Genomic DNA, 22,004 nt, shown 5'->3' with positions numbered 1-22,004 from the left:
ATGTACTTTCAGTCTAAGGACCCAGCCCTCAAAAAAGGAAGAACTAATGAAGTTTTAAAATTGCAGCTCCAACAAGACATTACAGTGAACTATTACATTACAGTTTTGAGCCAAAACCATTCAGCTATTTCAAGATCCTTTTCATTCTTTGAATTTTGGTCTTGAAGATACATTTTTTAGATGAAGACGCATATATTTTTTAAAAAGGTCCCCTAAAAAGTCACGTGTTTCCACAGAAGGCTGCATTTTCAACCAGTTTGGCATATTAAGCTTTGCACTGTCTTTTCTCTTGAGTTTTGACCAAGAGAATTTAAGATCTGAAATTTAATTTACAGCCTCAATTGTATTTAAACTTAGTTTTATTTGTGGATGAATGCAGATACTTAGCCTGCTGTTTTTAAACTAAAACAGGTATTAAAAATAGCTTAATGAAAAACAGTGGTCTGTCTCTCCAACCACTGCTTCTTCTCCAGTAAGACAGAAATCTAATGCATTGTGGAAACAATATTTAATGTTATTCCTAGGCATTGCAGAGTGCAGGGAAAACATAGTGTCTAACATTTATCTGCAGCAGTCTGATTTGAGATATAACACAGCATGATATACAGAGCGCAGTGAAATGGAAAGCAAGCCAGTGATAATACAATTGTTGAGGTACAGATGAGAAGACCTCAAAGTGGGTTTATGTATTTTAGCAATGTAATTTGACTACAAGTTCCTTTCCTCTGATGTCCCTTAGTATGATTTTGCATGCAAAGGAGACTCTACACTGGAAACAAACAAAAAAATCCAGTACATTGGATTAAGGACAGGGTAGGGTAAAGGATCCATGGATGACAGCATTAACCTGAAGCCTTAACAATCCACGAAAGCAGACACTGCTGTAAAGAGTCAGACTGACGCAACAGCTTCATTGCAGACACGTGGCCAATGCATGGATTTGGGGGTGAATTCCACTCATCACACAGAAGTCACTGCAAGAGTCGAATTTCTCTTGCTTTTGAACCAAATGGAAAACTCTAAAATTGCTGATGAAGCCTCAAAAAGTTCCTGCATCACATGGCAATTTTTTCAAGAATTAAGGGAAAATCCAAGAATTTTTCAGAAAATAATTAAACAATACATGAACTGTAACCCAAGCTGTCAGTCTCCTCAAGAATTTTGTTAAGAGATACATGGCTTGAAAAATAAGAAAGCTGGAAATCATATGTGATAAATCATCCAATTAAAAATTCCTCCAAATTTAAGCCACCATAACTAGCCACAACCTGATCTATGAGGGAATATTACATGGTCCTCCCATAGTCTGTATTTCCATTAACAACAGTCAGAACTTTTTTGTGCAGAACAAGCAGTAGAATTCCACAGTTCACATAACTTGTCTTGGCTTCCTTTTCAAACACAGCTTATTCAAGTATTGGAAGGGTAGATGGTTATTTGACTTATCCTGATAGAAGACAAAACTGCACCTCTGCATGGAACATGGACGTTTTCTCCTAACTATCAAGTCATTGGGATGATGATGGAAGGTCTGGCAGCTCTTACTGTTTACCCTGTTGGAAGTCCTATCTTCTGTATACCACCCAACAATCATAGTACAGCCATAACCAGATCCAGACTGTCTTGACTGAAAGTTTTATCTATTTCCCAGAAAGATTATGTCACTAGATATGATGTAGTCTAGTATGTTTCTGTGCATTAACATGATTTACATGATTTTTTTGTATCTGTCATTAAAATATAGACCATTACCCTGACATCCCTCTTAGGATTTATGGCTCTTATTGATGTTTTTATGATTATGCAATCTGATGTCTGGCAAACCATAGAAAGTTGTGTGTAGGTGGGGGAGTCCATGTCTGAAAACTAAAGGAGAGCTTCAAGCAGGAATGTTGTGTCATTAACTTGCTGTAGAAAGTAATGTGATATAATTAAAAATGGTCAGGAAAGATTGCTATCTTTTGGCATCAAATTTTAACACATGCAGTAAAATAATAATTATCAGCCTTGCATAAAACAATTTCTTTTCCCCCTCCCCCCAGTGGGGGTCCAGTAAAGCCCTGAAACATCCTGAGCATAAAGAACATAAACTGGATGTAAAACAGAGCTCTTTTTTTAATGTTTTAGGATGGGAGGATGTTCCCCTGCAGTGGGAGGAAAAAGCTGGAAATGTCAGCGCTTGATCTTTCTTAAGGTTTTGAACTAATATGTAAAATTGAAATGAAGATAAATGAAAGTCCTTCTGAAAGGGATTATTAAAGATAGGACAGTTCTACAATAAGCATGATCCAGCAGCCTATGAATTAAGAATGAATCATAGTATACAAGCAGTGTGGGGAGGTCTGGAAAGTTTTATCCTCTTGGCCGAGTCTGAAAGAACTGAAAGAAAACAGTAATTTTCCTTTACCAATTTAGGACAGACAAGGGAAAGCAAGGCAAGGAAAAGAAAGAGGACCAGAGTTTGAAGAGTAATTTTGTTCACTGGTGAAGAACATGAAGAGGTTGAAGAGTACTGTTTCCTCTTTTGTAACAAAGATGAGAATATCATTGAAAAGTGCTGCTGAAAAGACAAACCTCTCTATTAGGAGCTAAGACAGCCATTTGCTGATTGGCTCTAATGGTGTGAACATTCAGTAGTTTGTAAGCCGTGAGGTTTTCAGCTGCCAGAGGGTATCCTGCAAACAATATTCAGAAAGAATTCTACTCTAAAACTATTGCGGCTCTTGACAGAAAAGCAACAACAAATGAAAGAGAAGGAAAGAGAACTACCTCCTACTCTACAAAATATTTAAAAATATAAGAGTAGTGGATATAAGAAGTTGTGACAATGCCTTATGCATCTCCTACCCCAACAGTTTCTTAACAATGCTAGGTTTATAGTAAAATGCAAATCAGAAATTATGGTTCACTCGAAATGATAAAGTTCCTTCTTGAACTCTAAAGTGAGCATTTAGTGAATCAGCTACAAGAGACAACCCAAAGAGTCTGAGAAGGCCACAAGACTGCTGTTTGGAAGCTTCCTCTACATGAGTTTTTCTTACTAAACTTCCATGCAATGCTTTTCTCTTTAACTTCCATGCACTATTTTGCTGAGACAACAGGCCAAACTAAAAATGTTCTACCAGCTCATGTCTTTCAGCACCAACAGATTTTACAAGGCCCAAAAGCCACATCTATGGCTATCTTAAAATATTTGGACTTGCTGTAGATATCATGAAATAATATTTTTTATGTGTAGGGAACTGACCTGAAGATGAGCCCAAGGTAGAAAGTTCACAGTAAAAACGTCTGGACTTGAACTTTTCTAAAATCTGGCAGAGACTGACTGCCCATGTGTTATGGACTGAGTTCCCATGGACAGAATCCACATGTGGACTTAACATCCCATTGGGATGTCTGCAGACATTTAAAATCAATACTTATGCCTTCTACTTTACTTTCATGGTTTGAATTGAGCTTTTTAGGGCTCAAGTCAATTCCATTTCACAGACTTTGGGTTATCAAACCTCTGTGATAGAACATCACAGATTTCCAGTAGATTGTTGTAACTTTTAGCCATGATAGTATCAGATACTCTAGGCATGACATGGATATATTTCAACAGCTTATTAGCACGCTCTTGACTTTTCCAGCTACAGCTAAGGACTGCATTTACTACACAAGCTAGGGAGTGCAATTCCCATGGTTGACTGCGCTCATACCTCACTAATTGTTGGAAAGAAACACTGTCTTTAGGGCTGAAATAAGCTAGTAACAGGCAAAAAGCTCCAATTTTTCTACCTAATTCAATGGTTTGCAATTAATGGACCATTTCTATTCAGGCCCTTTGCCTATGTAAATCTACTTTACGTATGAATTTGAAATCAATTTCTGAGTGTCCAATATATGCATAATGTATTAAGAGCAAGTAGGTGTCATCCTCACCTGCCCCTCCTTTAATGCTAAATACAAGAAAATTTGAGAATGGAAGATTAGCCAATGTTCTGCAGGCCAACACAAGATTTCCTAGGAACTCCTGCTGAAAAAGAGAGGCAACAACCTTTTAAAATACTTTTTTCTTCTTCTTGCCTATGTTCTTTCTTCACTTTGTTATGATATCCATCTTAATTTCCTTTCAGTTACATATCTCAAACCTTCACATTGTGAAATAAGCCTAATTCAAAATACTTCTACAAAACTTTTAACTACTTTGTAACAAATATTTAAGTGGGAACATGCAACTGGATCTTATTTTTTTCTTGCTGGCTCACATAACTTCAACTGCACGTAATTTATCTTCAATGAACTCTAAAAGCACATCTGGAAAATGCAACAATTAATGCGAATAAATAAAAAGTCACTGAGCTGTTACTCAATTTTCTGTCTCTTGATTATTAATTTTCCTATGCTTAGAAAGGAATGACTCTTAGAATTGATGTAATTGAGCAGACACACAAACCCTTACATTTATTTCCTTTGAAAGAAATGCTATTTTTGTTCGGATTTTTTTCATGCTCTTTTTTTTTAACTTTAGAACTGAGTTTTGTCAGGATAGGCATAACAGGGAGAAGTTAGTCAGGTCCAGTTTGGAATTAACATGAGCATTGGAGTATGGATCAAAGTTTGCCTGCTTTATAGGAAGGTGACTTTCAGGGAATAATCAGTGCACAGGGATCCCACTGGAACAATTGCCTCTGAGAAACAAAACAAAGCAAGCTAACAAGACAGAAACCTCACTGACAACCAGCATAGTTTCCATGTGAGAAAAACTCTTATGTACAAATGCTTTGAAGCTGTCAGATGACAAGGCAATAAAAACTGCATTCAGTTCTTAGAATTTCACTCTGTCATATTAATCAGTCTCACTGGCAGACTTTGCCAACAGATTCAGACTATACAGACAGATAAATGCAAGCAGCTATTTTGTATAGATTCAGACACATAATTATATTATTTGGATTCCATTATTTTTGTCTATTAAGAAGGTATTCTCAGTAGATGTTATACCAATTTTTCTCATTTGCATTTGCAGCCAGTCTATAATATCTTGCTGCATGTGCACATCAGTGTTTTCCCAGATGGTGTTTTGAGAATGGAACTCCTGTTGGATCGAACTCTCTGGGACTAACTGATAAAATCTTGCAACAGGTTTTTAATGTCCTGAAAATGACAGCCTGTAGTAAAAAAACAGCAATAAACCACTACTCCATTATGTCAGAAAATTAAATAAAAAGCTATGTGTTCCTTTCATGTATGCACAGCTGAAGTTAAAGATGATGATGATGATTCTACATTACCAGAATATCCAGATACAGTGGTAGAAATTTGGGCCATCTTGAAATCTACCACTAAAACCATAGTTGGAGGAGACCATTAATTCTGATTTAGGATTCTTCCTTCTGGAGGAAAAATGTCATAATCACATGATCCACTGCTTTTTGCAAAGATGTGCTCAGAATTTTGACAACCTGACTCTGCTGCAGAAGCCTTAAAGGCAGATCAGGGTTTTCTCTGGGTCAACCCTATTTTATGATGGAATATGTATGGTTTGTCCTCTAGCACCTGCTTAAAGCATATTAGCATGAGGATGGCAGAAATTATGAAGCTGGCACAAACACTGCATCATGTGTCTGTGTAATTCAGATGAAATGTGAACTATTGGGTCAACAAAGAAAGGCAAAAATTTCTTCTTCTCTTCTATTTTTCTGGTTGTACTGCATGATCAACAAAACAAACACCAATTTTACACCCACTTTACAATGCTCATTAGATACACAATCTATAAGTATATGATCAACGAACATATAAATCATTAGCACTAAGAATGTTATACTATTAGATCTTTAAGGAAACAGAATGCAAAAGTAAAACAATAAGAGAATAGAACTGAATAGTAAAAAGGCGAAACTGTACTGTATCTTAGCCACTAGTACAATATTCAAACACTTTTTTATCTTGAATTATCACCAGAATCTCCAAGGTCCTTAAGTACCTATGTAAGCATATTACAGGTTATGAATGACTTTTTGTTTCCTGTATTTGCAAAATTAATGAAATTTTAAACTAAGTATGATTTATTCTGTGGTGTACAGACTCTACTGAGAAATTACTGAGTACTTCAAGAATATTTTTGAACATTACAAATATTACCAGTTAAACTCACCCTATTTTTCATCAAAGTGCTCCCAAAACAGACTATTAAAAAACAATGGCTCAGATTCAAGCTAACAAAATGAATTTGAAGCTTCACTGCATATTTTGCACAGGATTAAACTACACTTTCTTTGTCTATACTCAAACACAAAAAATGGCATACAACCTCTGAAAAATGTCCCTTTTTGTTCCCAGGAATCCCACAGAGATATGAACTGCTGATAGAGGAGACATAGCAAGGAGAACCTAAGAGCTCCAGCCTTAGCTCTCCTCAGGACACTGAATTTTCCCAGTTAGATGATGGGAAGTTATCTGCACTGGTTACAGCAACTGGCAATTGCTAAGAATATAGTCCAAAACATCCAGGTTCTTCAAGACAAAAAACTTTCTCTCGTCTAGTCTTTACACAATACTAAACCTCTGAAAGAGTAATACCTGGATTTTCAACTGATACTGGTGTGGGATTAGGTTCATCTAAAGCACAGACACCTTTATATCAGCTACAGATCCAAACTAGTTACCATGCCAGTGAGGTTCAGTCACCCAGTCAGCTTTACAATGCTGGGGGCTATAGCTGTTGCTAAAATTCTTATTTGTGTCAATCTGATGTGGCAAATCCACAATATTTTCTGTGAAATGGAGAAAGAAATGAGGAGGGGGTATTCACAAAATATTTACAAAGGCACTATGACATATGTATAAAACATCTCAGCAAAACCTGTTATTTTAGCAACGAGATGCATACTTTTTTCTAAGTATGGGAAGAAAAAAGTGTTTTGAAAATCATCTTCAATGAACAAAAAGAGGTAAAACTGAGATGTTTTTACTCAAATCAGGCACTCTAAACAGAGCTTTTGTAACATGATCCAATGTTGATGGCATTTTTTCCAGGAGTAAAATATTGTCCTCAAAAACTAATAGGTTAAATACTACTCCAAAAATGCCTTAAGTGAACAGCAAAGGCCTATTTCTCTGAGCCAACAAAAAACACACACTGGAAGGCATTACAGAACATGGATATATAATCCACTAATTCCATGCCTTGCATCTGTGAATCTTGCAAATGCCATTACTCTGTGCTAAATTAATTTAGGCTCATTCATTCAAATGAATGCACTGGAGAACTAATATAAACTAGAATTTCCTGAGCCATTATTTTCCATCTTCCAAAACCTAAAAGTGTATGCTGATTTTACTGGCTAATTGTAATTGGCAGGTCATTTGCAGAGCAGTAAAAGCAAACCACTTCATGATGGGTACAAATTTGATCTATTCATTTGTGACCTTAACTCATGAAAACTTTCTCCTAAGGAGACTGATTTCTAAGCTTCTTGTTTCTTGATGACATATTGGTCATGATAGATTAAAACATATATTCAGGTAAAAAATAGGGGAGGAAAGCACAACAGACTAAAATAGTGAGCTTTCAAATAGGATATTTGTAGCTTGCCTGAAATGGTTAGGGATTTTTTGTTTTTTTTTTTTTTCCCAGTTATGTTCTATAGGCAGGGCTAGATGATAGTGTTATTTGCACCTCAAGAATTTCTTTGAGAGTATTAGGATTACTATAGAGAGGCAAAGGAAAATATTAGCCCATTATGGAAAAATTTGGCTTCATGTTTTGTTTCATAAACACAGTTCCTATGCAGAAACAAATTTTCCTTATTTTACTCAGACAAATACTTTTCAATAAGCTTGCTGGTGTTTTGTATGACCAAGTCTGAATCAGAGTTTACTAAACTAACGGAGTAAAGAAGACATCTATATTTATCCTCTATATTGAAGCCTGGAAGTGGAAAGGTGGTTAGTTTACAATCCACTGGATTCAGTGACAAGATCTTTCCTGTTCTGGATACACATAACAGTCTGAAGTTAATTCTCTGTGGATGTTCCCAAAAGCCTTGGCACCACTCTGAGAGGTAATCAGGGAAAAAAAAATCTTAGCTTTTTTTTTTAAGACCTTAGAAACCTGTTTACTGAATATCAGTGAGGTTCTGCCAGCAAAACAACTTGTAAATATGCAGTCACTGACACAATTATATTTTGGAGTCTGGAAGAGAGATACTGCCCACCACAACTGCTGAGGACACTGTTTTTAGTGCCTGGATTCAGCTTGATTGATTCTGTCTATTTGGCACATCAGGTATAGCTAAAAATTAAAGTAAGGTTGGCTACACAGTCAGAGCCTCCTGACGTACTTCTGCTAGCCTGGGTAAGCCACCACAATCATGAACAAGTCCTGCTAGCAAATCCAACACAATCATGCTTTTGATGACGGGATAGCTGTCACAAGACAGGTAAACTCTTCTTCTGCTTCCTCTTATCTTGTAAATATGACTTCACATGGACTGCAGATTACCTATGGACTGGAGATTACCAGTTGCCAGAAATAAACCCACCTTTTTTATTTTGTCTCTGTGTGTGCACATGTGTGCAAGTTTTGCCTTCCAGCAGCTACATGGCAAACGCAAGAAGCCTTGCTTTAGTCTCTAGCACTGTTAAAATTAAACAAATATTCCTAAAAGGGACAAATATCTATACAGACATTTTATGCAACAGAAGTCTCAAAGGAATTCGGTTCTTGCTTACACTGAGTAAAGAAATGACAAATTAAATCCCAGCATGAAAAGTACTTGCTTCAAACTCTTGTCTACATGGTAAGTTCCTTCCCTTAACTGCCTACTACAGAATCAAGGAGAGAAAAAAAGTACTAATAACTATTGCATTGATGTTAAAAATAGCTTGCATAAAGGAATCTTTAAACCTTTTGGTGTCTTGCTTTCTTTCTTATGATGATTGTTTGTCTTTTCTAAATCCTTTTGGGCCTCAATTCGATAAAATACTTAAGCCAAGTACTTGAAGTAAAGCACAACCTCAATTTCTACCAGATTTGAAGCATGGTTTGGGGTGATTTACTGAATCATAGCCTGCATCATTAATGTTTCCTTTCAAACTCAACATTTTCCCAGAGAAATAAAAACTAGGAAGGTTCTCTGAAATTTATCCCACTGAAAGGAAGGAACAATGAGAAAGGCAGCAAAATTTATAATCCACCAAAGCACTGAATGTATCTGAATACTATAGAGACTTCAGTGTTAGGACATTCACCTGACATTCCTAGTCCAAGTTTGCAAAGCTCAATTCTAAAGAGTGATGAAAATAAGTAAAGCCAGAATTCAACCATTATTTTTAAAAAGCAACATAATTAATTCACACTAAACTGGTGATCAGTTTGTAAATGACAAGTGACTGATGTACCAAAAAGCAGATTACAGCGCCTTTCCAATTCCTGATCACTGACAACTGGCTTCTGATCAGAGTCTGCTGCTTTTCAGGTTTGCCTCCTAAGATTTACCACCAAACAAGTGTAACCCACATTGTCATTCTACAAGCACCTTCTTGCCACATATCATCAAAGAGTCGTAAATAACAAAGAGGGAAAGAATTAAAGAGGATGCAAAAAATAAATGTCAGACCCACTAACAGGTGCAAATAGATGTGAGCCACAGACTGGAGTGGACTAATATCGTTTCAGCCTGGACAAAAATGCTTTTCTATAAAAGGAATGTCTGATGCACGACCTTAGTAAATCATCACCACACAAATCATTAAGGCACTATCATACAATGAGAATGGAAGCATGATGGTTATTAAAATGGTTCATGCATATCTTCACAGGAGCTTTGCAAAGTAATGACAGTTACTAAGTTTCTTACCTGAGCTTTTATTGGTTTTGTTTTGTCTACTCTTTACTTGCTCAGTCCATAAAGTAGGATAACGAGAAGCTATATCTGGGGAAAAAAAGGCAACAGAAAATACTTTATAAATGTTAACATTTTTTTTAAGTTATTAGCAACTGAATAGTAAGTGGCTAGTTTTAAAGAAACGTAGATCTAAAAAAAGAGGGCACATTGGTTTGTATTAGGACATTAAAACCATTACTCATGAAAAGGCATGAATAGTTGTTTCCTTATCCTATTTGTACAGAAGGTTGAAAGAAATACATTTAGACTAGAATTATGTTTAATTAAAATAAAAATCTCCTAGTCTGGACCCAAAATATGTAATGGCTGCAGATCAGATACTGCAAGATGAGTGGTGAGTGATAAGGCCACCACAACACAGGACTGTTATTGCTTATTGAATGAGCAATGAATTTCTCCAGAGGCAAATAAGCCTCACAAAACATCAGCCTTAACAATGATATTACTAGTCATTATGAATTTACCCTCTGACTTCTTTATTTGAACACAGAGTTTTAATCTGCATTTTGGCTCCAGTCTAAAACCTGTATCTGTCCTCAGTAGTGACAATTAAAACTGCTGGTGCTGGTCCCCCACAGGTACAGTCCCATCTCAAGACTTCCACACAAAATTCACTGCCTGTAAGACTCTATTGTTTGCTGTCTTTGCTGCTCCTGAAAAAAGTGCAGATGCTTGCAATTTCTTGCAATTCCTTACAACTGCCCCAGCAGATGTAGATACTCTTAAGATAGCACTTGATGTGGAATGCAGTCCATAACTGCATAGTTTGAAACCACACTGTTAAATTTGCTCACCTTCTTCATCACCTTGAGGCTGAGTCTCCAGTGCGGGAGCTGAGGCATCATCTGAATTCAGAATGGAAAAGATTTGCAAGGAGACTACAATTATGAGAGTAAGCTAAATAAGTGCACATACATGATTGAAAATAATGATTTGCACATAGCCCCGGCCAGTAAACAAACAATAATTTAAACTTTCTTTACAGGCACTACACAACATAGATACATTACATGGACAGGCTACATTTTATAAATGGATGGGGTTTGAGGTTAAGGATGATGAATTGAGTGCAGGGTCTTCAGTGATGCATGAAGTGATCAAGTTGCTCTCTGGACTGTAATTCCTCATTTCTAATGCTGCACACTGATACCTATAGATTACAACTGAAAAAAATCAGCATTTGTAAAGAAATAATTAGATAAATGTGTAAAAAAAGTGAGACCTGTGAAAGCAAAAACAGTCTGGGGAGAATAAGTGGCTGCAGACATGTGGGAACCTTAAAATGAAGGGTTTTTTTCAGCACAGCAGGATCTATTTAGGAATCAAGTTGATTTTATAAGTAAGATTCACAGATTATATAACCAGAATATTGTTTGCACAACTCTTATCCTCTGGCCAGCATTCTCCATCCACCCACTACCAACCATTACTGCAAGAAGAAAGGGAGGAAAAATTACAGAAATGACAAGAAGATGTGAGTCATTTTAGGTTCAGTAAAACACAGTGGACACAGTGCTAGAAAAGAAAAACTGAATATAAAAAACTATTTAAATCAACTTTTGCTAAAAAGAGTGGTACCAAAGACCCATCTTTACTTTATTATGTTTTTGTTATTTAAACCTATTGCAGATGTGGAGTAAATATGACTCAGGAGGACATGCTAGTACGTATTTTCCAGTCATTGCTGTTTCCTGTGGCATGGAGCTAACTCCAAACCAAGGTGTACTGCAGTAAACAGCATCTTCCGTGCAAGGGTTTTATTACTATTTCTTGCAGTTTCACAATTGGATCTTGGACCAAAATAGTTTCCAGATTGCTTTCCTGGCATTTTCAAGGAAGACAGAAACAAAAGTAACTGAGAAGCTGCTTCTGGCATGTAGCCTTACCTGGGTAACAGTGAGCAGCAGCTTTGAGGCTAACACACTATCTCTTTCCTTTTCTTCTCACTACTGAAGTTCAGAAGAGCCTCCTGCTCTCTTTGCTGCCACCATCACTGTTTGGGGTTTTGTTTTAAGTCTGAGTTGTCTTTAAATCATGCAGATGATTTGGGTCACTCAGATATTTGCCTCTAGAGGTCACAGCAAATACAGGTACCAAGTAGATATTGATAGCAGCTAAAACCAAATTACCAGCCATGGACCTCTATGCTTTTCACAAAACCAAAGCAGCAGCAACCAGATCTTATTTTCAATGTGAAATTATCTAACCAAGGCATAAGGAGATTTCTTTTGAGTGCTCATTCTCCATGTTCACACAATGGCAGGAGTCTTTGCTCCAATGCTATGAAAGACTGTCACTTCTGATTAGTTTTGCTGGCATTTCTGTGGTGTCCTCTGGGTGGTGGAATAAGACCATTGATTAATTTCATCACTAAGCCATCAAGTATCCTAGAGTACTAAAAATTAAGACATATATTTAGATCATCAATCAGTATGTGATTCAGAAAACCGAGAATTTCAGAAGGTAACTTATGGTAAGCAGATATTACCAAGAGCCAATCCAGAAACTTAGGATTGCATTTGAATGACACTGTTCTAATCATATTCTGGTACAAAATTTCAGTTTACAACACATTTAATCTTATGTAACTGCCTAAAAGTCAACACAATGCTGCAACTTCAGTGATAATCAGCCTAATCAAAATTAGCCCCCTGAACTTTATTCAAGCAGCATTTAAAACAGTTTTGGTGTTGTTCTCGTTGTAATATGACATATATTTAATGAATGATATGAATTAGATAACTCACAGACTAATTGCATGTCTTCCTGGCTGGTACATGCACATCAGTGCATACATGTATATATTTAAACACAAACTGTTTAAATTCTGTTTGCTGTCAGAGTTCAGTTACCAAGAACACAGTCCCGCAGTCAGCTAAGAAACAGAAAAAAGGGATGTGATCCCAACTCTGACACCTGTGCTTTTCAGAGTCTAAATATTTTCCTTGGATAGAGGGAGAGAACTGTGGGGCCAGGGAACATACTTAAGGGAATATATTTAAAACTTCATTTCTGTTCAGTTTAATGTTTAAATTTACAAACATGCAAACAAAGCTCCTGATCAACAACATCTGCAGCTTGCAACTTTCTTTCTGTATTGAAAAACCCAGAGAAAGCAAGGTGCACAACCACAACAGATATGGCTCACCAGACCCATATCTATGAGACATCTTGAGGAGACTGTCTCAGGTTAAGTCTATGCAGTCTCTTGAGCAGTGTCCTCAAGACCACACCTTGAAGGTCTGAAGCGCATCCTCTGGAACACTGAGAGCATTGTGAACCAGCCTAATCTTGCTGGGCTACAAAGTGGGCACATGCTCCTAGTTAGTCCACAGGAACACGCAGAGGAAATATGAGCAGGGAGTGTTAACATTTGTTTCAAAAAATACTACTGTGCCCTTGCAAGCTGAGCTACAAAATGTGTTTTACTACACTGGTGGTGAAGATGAAACACAGCTCCTTAACTCAGCTGATCTTGTTCCCTACTCTGTGACGGTCTCCAAAGAATTTGGGATGCCTCTGAAAACATTATTTAAAGCATGAGGCAGTAGCCATCTGGAAGAAGGGTGAGGAGGGGAAGACAGCAGCATTTGAGAAGAAGCAGGGACCACCTGGGAACCAGGTCAGAAACCTTCCATGCTGCAGGCTTGTGCTGGAGAATAAAAACAGGGCATGAGTAAAATGCAATCATGTCACTTCAGACAAAATTATACGTGGTAAGAAGGGAGATTTGATAAATTGTGTTCATTTCCTTTTTCTCTGACTGTTCATTCAGGGTTCAGCAGCTCAGCCACCATGGCCACAAACAAAAATAAAGGATTCCAGACAAGTTTTATATACAGGATAGTTTGTTCAGTTCAAAGCTGAAAATGAAAGTCCAGACCTGAAGCAAATGGGCAACCTAAGGTTAGTGGAACCCACAATTTGTCTGGAAATACATGAAGGAATTATTTTTCAGTAGTTTGTAATTATTAGCCTTAAAGAAGTACTGATTCTTTTATCCTAACAGAACTATATTTAAATGTTAGGTTTACTGCAGTACTGCAAAAGCTCCTGCAAAAAAAAAAAAAATCAATTATATTTACAGTGCACCAAATGGATAAGCATTAACATTGGAATAAAAATTAGCAACTTCTCTACAATTAATTTATGGATTGTAACTGACAGAAATATTCAGGATGTTGTTTCCAGCTAAATCTAAAATTCTTTCAAGTGTTTGGAAAGTGTAAGCTTTAATTTTGTTTAGAGCACAGACATCTCAGTCTTTTAAATCTACCGGCTATGTTGTATTCACATCAGATTTTGTCCTGCCAGAAAGATATACATCATGATTTATATCTAACAACAACAGTCTTCTGGCCATAAATATAAGCCATCAGATGAATTAATCACAATATAAAGCAAAGCGCTGGGTCCAAGATGACTCAACACTGATTGCTATGGAAATAAAGTGAGAAATCCAGTTCCCAAGATTTTGGGACTGCAGGATGTTGTCTTTATCAAACAGACAGAATAATCTGTCCTCCAGAAAAAGCAAAAAATATGGGAAAATATTTCAGAATATAGATTTTCAAAGGAAAATTTGTCTTCCAAACAGTAAAATATTGAAAAATCTGTAGGACTGAGACTAGAAAAATGTAGTGTATATGCATACATATATATATATAAAAATACATGCATACATATATATGTTTATACTTACAAGTCTACTAAGTTTACTACAATGCAAACATAAAATGAGTAACATGTATGCATGCATATATATTATATATGCAGCTATAATACATCACAAATTTATATTGATAATTTAAATATATGGAAAACTACAGTAGTTTCCCACACTTACATTAACTTCCATATAAAGGCCAACTAAGATATTTACCTGTTTTGCCTGCTCCTTCTCGTTGTGGCAGCTTCTCACTCACTGAACCTGCAATTGAAAAAAGGAATTAACCAGAAAAATAATTTTTTCACTTCTAATATGCTATTTAAGAAATGCAGTTAAGCTTTGATGATTCATTTTTGTACATTACAGCAATAGATACAAGCAAAATTCTTCCTTTTTAGCTTTTAGCTTTGCCTGACTTCTGCATTTGTGTACAATCCATACACAGCCAGACTGCAACTCTTGGCCAACACAGGACCTGAGAAAGGGGTAGCATTAAACACTACAGAGGTACAAGTGCCAGAGCAAGCTCATCTGCTGCAGCATCCCGCTTTCCCTTCCCCACTGCCCCAGCAAGGACAGGTTCTGCAGGAAGCAGCATCACCTCTCCCTCGTGGTCCCTCGTCCAGGGCAGCTCCCTCCCTTTGCTCCATCTTGCCCTCGCACCTCAGCTGCTCTGAGGAGCTTTCTCAGCCTCTAGCCCAGGCCTGGCTCAGAGTGAAAACTCCCTTTCTGCTTTAAACACTTCACACAAAGCCTTGTGGAAGTCCTGTGCTGGCGTGGGAGGGTGTTTGTGTGCTGGAGTGGCAGGAGCACGAAGCCTTATCCTGACCCTGAGCTGGAGCTGGGCTCAGGACATCTCCAGAGCTGTGGCCCTTGGGAGAAGAGACAGCAGAGGCGAGAAGAGAGTCAAGATTACAGGAGATTGGTTTTAACAGCTTATTCTACCAGCCTAGAAACCAACCCAGAATCCACCCTTGCTTTCAAGCCATCAGGAAATGGAGAACCTACTCGTTTTCTTGGCAGTTTTTAAAGGAGGCAATTTTCCTTAGGGTTTAAAATAGCAATCCTTCCTTATTTATTACTTGCGTGTCATTATTACATCCATTTTTATGATTCTAATTCCTAGCCACTTTTAACAACTTATCTCTGTTGTATTAAAATTCACCTTTAAAAGTGGTATTTTTCTCTTCTGAAGAGCCCCATGGAGTGATCAAAATTCAAAAAACCATGCAGGCTTTCAATTCTTACCACATAATCTCTTCTAACATACACCTGCTATAATGAAAAAAAAACCAAACCACACATCTGACACATCTGACAGATGATTGTATGTGTGTAAAATAATTTAGTTGCCTTAGTTTTCTTAGTTTATTCCCCCTGGAATAACTACATTCACTGTATTTAAAACAAACTAAAGAAAACCCAAACCTCTCAGCACAATAATTGTGTTCTAAAAGGACAATTTAAATAAGAGAACCCACTAAATCACAGGCCTTGCTCACCATGCTGAAATGATGGTTACTTCAGCAGGAAGTTTAGACAAGGAGTCTGCCAGAGGGAAGATGCCTTACATTGCAAATCAGCCCTGATGATTTTAAAGGCCATGTAAAAGAATACATGGCAATGCAGCCCAGCTGGTAACCTTCTGATGGATTCGGCTCTTAATACATTTTGTATATCCATATTACAGCTTTACATACCCATATTAAAAATATCCTTGTTTAGACTTGTTTCCTTTTATGAGGATAGTGTATTTTAGTGTATTTTTATTATATTATGTTTGAGTCACCAGAAATTCAATAAACTTAGTGGTGCATAATATTACTTCAGGCAGGAAAAATAAATTCACTATCATTGTAGGAATTGTATCCAAGGATCTTTGGGACAGCTTGTTGTAAATAGACTCCAGTACTAACCATGTTGTTCACTCTCAAGAGGAGGCAGATTTTGTATTTATGCTGAAGCCAGAAGATACGAGTTTTTGGTGCTTGGCTTGCTTTTGATAAAAGGCTCAGCTTGAACTCAAATAAGACGTTCCAGCGTTCGGAAGTGCTGCATACAAAATTACAGGTTTTTCTAAAAGCACTAAATACCAGTGATCCAATCTTTCCTCAAATTTCATCCAGTTACAATTAACTCTGTAGTTTCTGAACTTCATTTTGATGCATGGGCTTATAATTATAATAGTCTTGCAAATCCAGATATTTTAGGCCTGACTCTCAGTCACACAAGCATTTTAAACAGTTTTCCAGTTTGGGGATAGAAATGATGTCTCAGCAGGGAAAACATGTGTGATGAACTGCCACTGATGCCCCCTCTGCACCAAACTGAAAGTTATGTAAAACCCCAGTTTGGCAACAATGTTGTCTCTCTATGTACAGTCAGAACTACTAGTATAAATTGAACTTTAAATTCAGTTCATACATGAGTAATTAAACATATTGGTGAAATGTATATAATATTCTACATCTAAAACTAAATGCAGAAAAATCTTTCCAGACCCATTCACATTACTTCATCTATATGAGAAATGGTGAGAATGACTACAGTCAGGGAGAAACAAATTTGAGGGGGGGGTTTACCTTAAATTTTCATGGAAAAATTAATGTATGGAAGATGAGAGTTTTTACTAGTACTAAAAACTAACTTTATCATACTGAATCTAACTTCAGTAAGAAATTAGATTAATTCTATGAAAATTAGGGTTACTGGGCTAACAATAATTTTTTTAACAATCTTAGGAAGTCAACAAAAATATTCACAGAGTTTCCCACAAAGGAAAACCTGTGCTCTTCATATTGTTCCACCTGAAATGTTCCATTTATGCAGCAGAAACCTTTCTTGTCTCCAAATTTGAAGTAAGAAGTTATAGAGTTTGGATTTTTTCCCTGCCATTTTCTGAATATATTTAAGGTAGAAGCCCTTCTAGCTTAAGTGGTAATAGGAAATTACATTTGCAAGTTTTTAGGAAATTGTGTCTGCAATATCAAGATTAATTCCCACATTTTCTGCTAGGCAAGAAACAAAACCAGAAACTTATAACTTATCTAAAAGTTAGACAAATGCAATTGGCTGCCAGGTTTTCAGTACACTGTAAGCAACTAAATCACCACATAAATAAATATCTTTATGAATGATGGAGGACAAGGAGGGATATTAGATCCAACAGTATTACTTTAACAGGAAGAATTTACTACCATTCAAGCTTGTGCGTTTGCTAAGCCATCTATCTGTTTATGATTCTGATTAACTTTTTTTTTTTTAATGGCAGATATATTCATGCCTTAGTCCATTGCAAACCCCAAAATTCCATCCAATTTCACTCTAACAGCATCTGAGGCAAAATAATTCTTCCAGGGAATGTGATGTGAGTTTCCTGGTTTATGATTTTAGCATATCAATTTTCTACAGTTCTGATCATAGGGCACTGGCCTTTAAAAGAGAAGGTGAAAGTCTATTATTATCTAGTTTAGATAATGATTTCTGATCTCCTACTAAAGGATATTTGACATGAAATCACTGAATGCAGATATCAAGAAAAGTAAACTTCTCTTGCTCTTCTTATCTCACCTAAGGTTGTGTCTGACTGTGCATGAGTAGGGAAAGCACTACGTATGGAGAGAGAATATCTACATGATTCAAGGATGGATGTTTTTCTCCAGGTAACAAAAAAAATATTAATGTAAATTTTAAAAGTTCACTGCTCTCTCAAATATATTTTTTCATCACACTATCTATACTGGGAGGGCTCCAAATTTCTAAAGGTTCTTGTATTTTGGCCATAAAAGATTATCATGCCATTTTGATCAAATGGTAGCAAAACTACTTCACAGGAGAATAAAACATTTCTCCATACCTCTGCAATCTCGCTGACAGGATTCCAGCATATTTAATAGGGCATAAACCCCCTACAACAGGCAAACACTGTATTTTCCAATGATATTTAACACCTGCTTCTCAACTTCTGCCCCATTTCCCAGGACTCCCTGCCTATGGAATTTCTGTAGCTCCCCACAGTGCTGATAATCAGAGATGCAGAGTTGTAAAAATGTCCCTTTTTTATGTCTGGTGTTCTTTAGTGAAAGTACTGGGAGACATTCATCATTTCTAAGGAGGTTTTTTTTAATGCCGTCATGGGAATGTGTTTGATTTACTGTCCCTCTCACTATTCCTCCTGCAATAGTGAATACTATTTTCATGGAGTGGAACAGCATTCTGAGATTTATCATGTGTGTCTTAGCATACCAAATGTTGATGTGGGAAAAACTGGAAAGGATGGAAGAAGAGCCTCTTTCAGGTAAAGATGTAGTAATTAAAGCAAAGGTTTACACAGAACAGTTGGAGAGTTTTTAATGTTGCTTATGACTTTCATCCTTCCACATCTTACATCTCTAGCACAGAAGGCAGCTTAAATAAGAGCAAGAAGAACAACACGGTGAGCAAAAAATGGCTTAGGCAGCTATTGTTTATACATAAAAAATACACATGGAACACTTTTTGGACCTGAGATAACTTTAGGAAACACCACATTATTCAGCTAACCAACATTAACAGTTAGAGATGTGTTTCACATAACCAAATATCACACAGTAAATATGAAGCATGGACAGGGGTTGGAATTGGTAAACCAAACTCCTAACTGCCCATCCTAAATTCTGCTCCATATTTCCTCTATTAAAATCTTAGGTCTTCTTTCTGATATCTGTGTATGCATCCAAGTCAAAGGCAGTTTCACAGAGAGAAAATGAAAGGTAAGAATCTATCCTGTAATTTAGGAATAGAACACTTGATTAGACATGTATTTGAACCTTAGCTGAAGCTGCTGATGTCCTAACCTAGAACTGAAAATTAACTGAACATTTTCATTAAAACAAGACATTTTTACACATTCCGTGGTAGCATATTACCTATGAGAAAATCATTACAAATCATCTTGATTGTCTACACAGATTTTTCCTCTAAAAGGAAAAGGTGGCAAAAGTGATCTTGGGAGAAAAAGGTATGGTACAGGCCAACTGAGAAATCTGCATAAATGTCTTTGAAATACCTTTAGAATCCAGCCTGCAGAATAAACAGAAACAAGTGAAAATACAGAAACATGATGGTGTCAGGGTGCCACTGCTGCAGGAGATCTGCATGTATATCAAAAATAGTGAGGCAATTCCTGCATTCAGGCTAGCACGAATGTACACAATGTATTGGACTGACAAGGGACAAGAGTATTGACAGAAAGGACATCTCTGTAATAGTGACAAAAACAGGAAAACATCTACTCAACTTCAGTTGACCCACTAAAGTTTTGATTTTAATTCCTGTGCATAGTTGTACTAAATAAAAAAGTACAAAAGGAAAGCAATAGTGATCTGGAAAACATCAACAGTCTTGGGACAAAAAAAAACCCCTCTCTTATCCTAAACAGATGGTAATTTTGAAAATATACTGGGAAATAGGAAAAGGGTGCAGTTCTGCATCAGACTTTCATTTTGCAATATACAAACTAAGTTTTGCCTTATTATACCACATAACTTTCTGAGAAAAATCTGTAGCTGTTTTCTCTGCTGAATGAGAAGGTTTCTCCAGATCTCTCAAAACTGAGTCCTTAGTCAATACCACTGCAAAATCCCCTAGCATTTCAAGTCTTACTTCCAAACTCTGATGTAGCTGGCCTTCTTTCCTGAGGGACAAAGGAGAAGTGGTGAACAGTAAAACAGGAGAACACTGATACAAGCAGGGGACAAAATGTGCAGAGTTAATCCCGCAGGGTCTCATAACAACTGAAACATTACCCACAATCTTCCCATGGCTCAAAATCAGACTGCATACTCACCTGCTCCCTGGAGCAGTTTATTCATCTCTAAGCTACTAAATTCAGCTTTAGTACTACTATGACCTTCACCTTAGCATTTCTGTAAAAATAACTTCTCTTCCCACCCCTCCAAAAATGAGCTGGAGCAGTCTGACAGTTTATCTGCTTTGCACATGAATATGCCTTTGGGAGGAACTAGGGTTAGGTTCCCATACAGATATAGAATAATTCTCATATTAATCAATTAACTATCTGGGAACTACACTGCAATTGGTCCTCCATAATACCAGTTCAAATACAAAAAGTAAAAATATAGCAAGTAATTCAACAACATATTGAGCCAAAATAGTGCTATGTGTTATGAGACATCTGAAAAAAATTATTTATTGAACTTTCAGCATCAGCATAACCCTTTTTTCACTGATGTCAGTGAAAGGACAGGCAGGGAGGAAGCTAAAAATGGATTTTTAGGAAAGAAACAAATGTGCACTCTGAAAGAAGCCCTGTCTGTGGACATGTAAAAACATCTCTAACCAAAATTACACTGAAGCCCAAAAGAGCTGTCCTAGCCATAGCATTGTAGAATCACAGAACAGTTTGCAAGAGACTTTAAAGTTCATCTAACTCCAAATATAATATTTTATGTTATTTTTCACAGTTGAATTTTTTTTTTCACAGAGACTTTTCAGACTGGATTAAAATGAACATTCTGAAGAGTATTATTTCTGCATAAAGTTCACCTACAGGCAAGATAATTGAAGGATTCTGCAAGTCGTTTTAACTAAGAAGGACCTTAAAAACAAAATTAATTTTCTATAAACTTTGCTGAAACTTTCTCAGTGGTCTCTTCCTTCCTCCATCTATTTAGTAAAAACATCAATATTGTGCTTGAATGATTGAAGTAGATCAGGACAGGTGAATTCCCTGATCCTATTTCTTTTTCAGCTTCATTCACATTACAGGATTGGCTATTTAAAGCTATTTATCCACTTTCTCACAGAGCATGGGGCTGCAGCACAAATAGTTATGCAATAAATCGAGTGTGCAAATATTTGTAGAGCTATTTCTGTGCAATTCTATCAACCTCAAGGGGGGTGAACAGCGATTCTGACAACCATTTATACACTTGGGATTTATATTCATCATTAATATTAATGAAATAGGGCCAGAAGCAAAACCCTAAAAAACAGAACCTGTTAATTGTCCTGATAAAAGACAAAAGGCAGCACGCAAGGCAGTGAGTTTGATTTGCCAATTAATTTCTGCAGGCAATTATTTCATTATGCTCTTAATGCTTTTTTTAAAATTCTTATTTCTCCTCCGGATTTGGTCATTCATGGAATGTGCTTTGGGAGCTTGTTCATTGGGCTATGTTACAGATAGGTATTCCCACTACATTGTTTCCTGTACTCTAAATATTTGAATTATCAAAAAAGGCAAATCCATCTGAATTTTTCTTCCAGTGAGTTTATGTGCAAGAGAGTTTATAACATAAAGTGCTATATCAGCAATTCAGTCACTGGCTTCATTAATATGGTGTAAATAGCCACTGCAGAAAACTTTCAATAGCTAGATTAATGTGCAAATAAAGTAGATGGATCGTAGAATCACAGGAAGGCTTAAAGAGGCACTT

At 36.7% G+C, this 22,004-nt stretch overlaps 1 protein-coding gene across 3 annotated transcripts in view; it reads right to left on the bottom strand.

Moving 5' to 3' along the window:
* SMOC2 (SPARC related modular calcium binding 2) overlaps positions 1–22,004 on the bottom strand; it is a 139,852-nt gene that overhangs the window by 60,072 nt on the left and 57,776 nt on the right. For 2 of the 3 annotated variants that reach the window (XM_085055393.1, XM_085055392.1), the window contains exons 5-7: positions 14,779–14,826; positions 10,691–10,774; positions 9,849–9,923 (exon numbers count right to left, since the gene is read on the bottom strand). In XM_085055393.1, coding sequence (XP_084911519.1) covers positions 9,849–9,923; positions 10,691–10,774; positions 14,779–14,826 — 207 coding nt within the window. The remainder of the gene's footprint in view (positions 1–9,848; positions 9,924–10,690; positions 10,775–14,778; positions 14,827–22,004) is intronic. The other variant, XM_085055394.1, reaches the window with a different exon arrangement.

The sequence above is a fragment of the Lichenostomus cassidix genome, chromosome 3 (genome assembly GCF_008360975.1).
Source record: "Lichenostomus cassidix isolate B80296 chromosome 3, HeHo_3.0, whole genome shotgun sequence".
Taxonomy (NCBI): Eukaryota; Metazoa; Chordata; class Aves; order Passeriformes; family Meliphagidae; genus Lichenostomus; species Lichenostomus cassidix.
The sequence above is the reverse complement of the archived record's forward strand: the minus strand, read 5'-3'. Positions and strand labels throughout refer to the sequence as shown.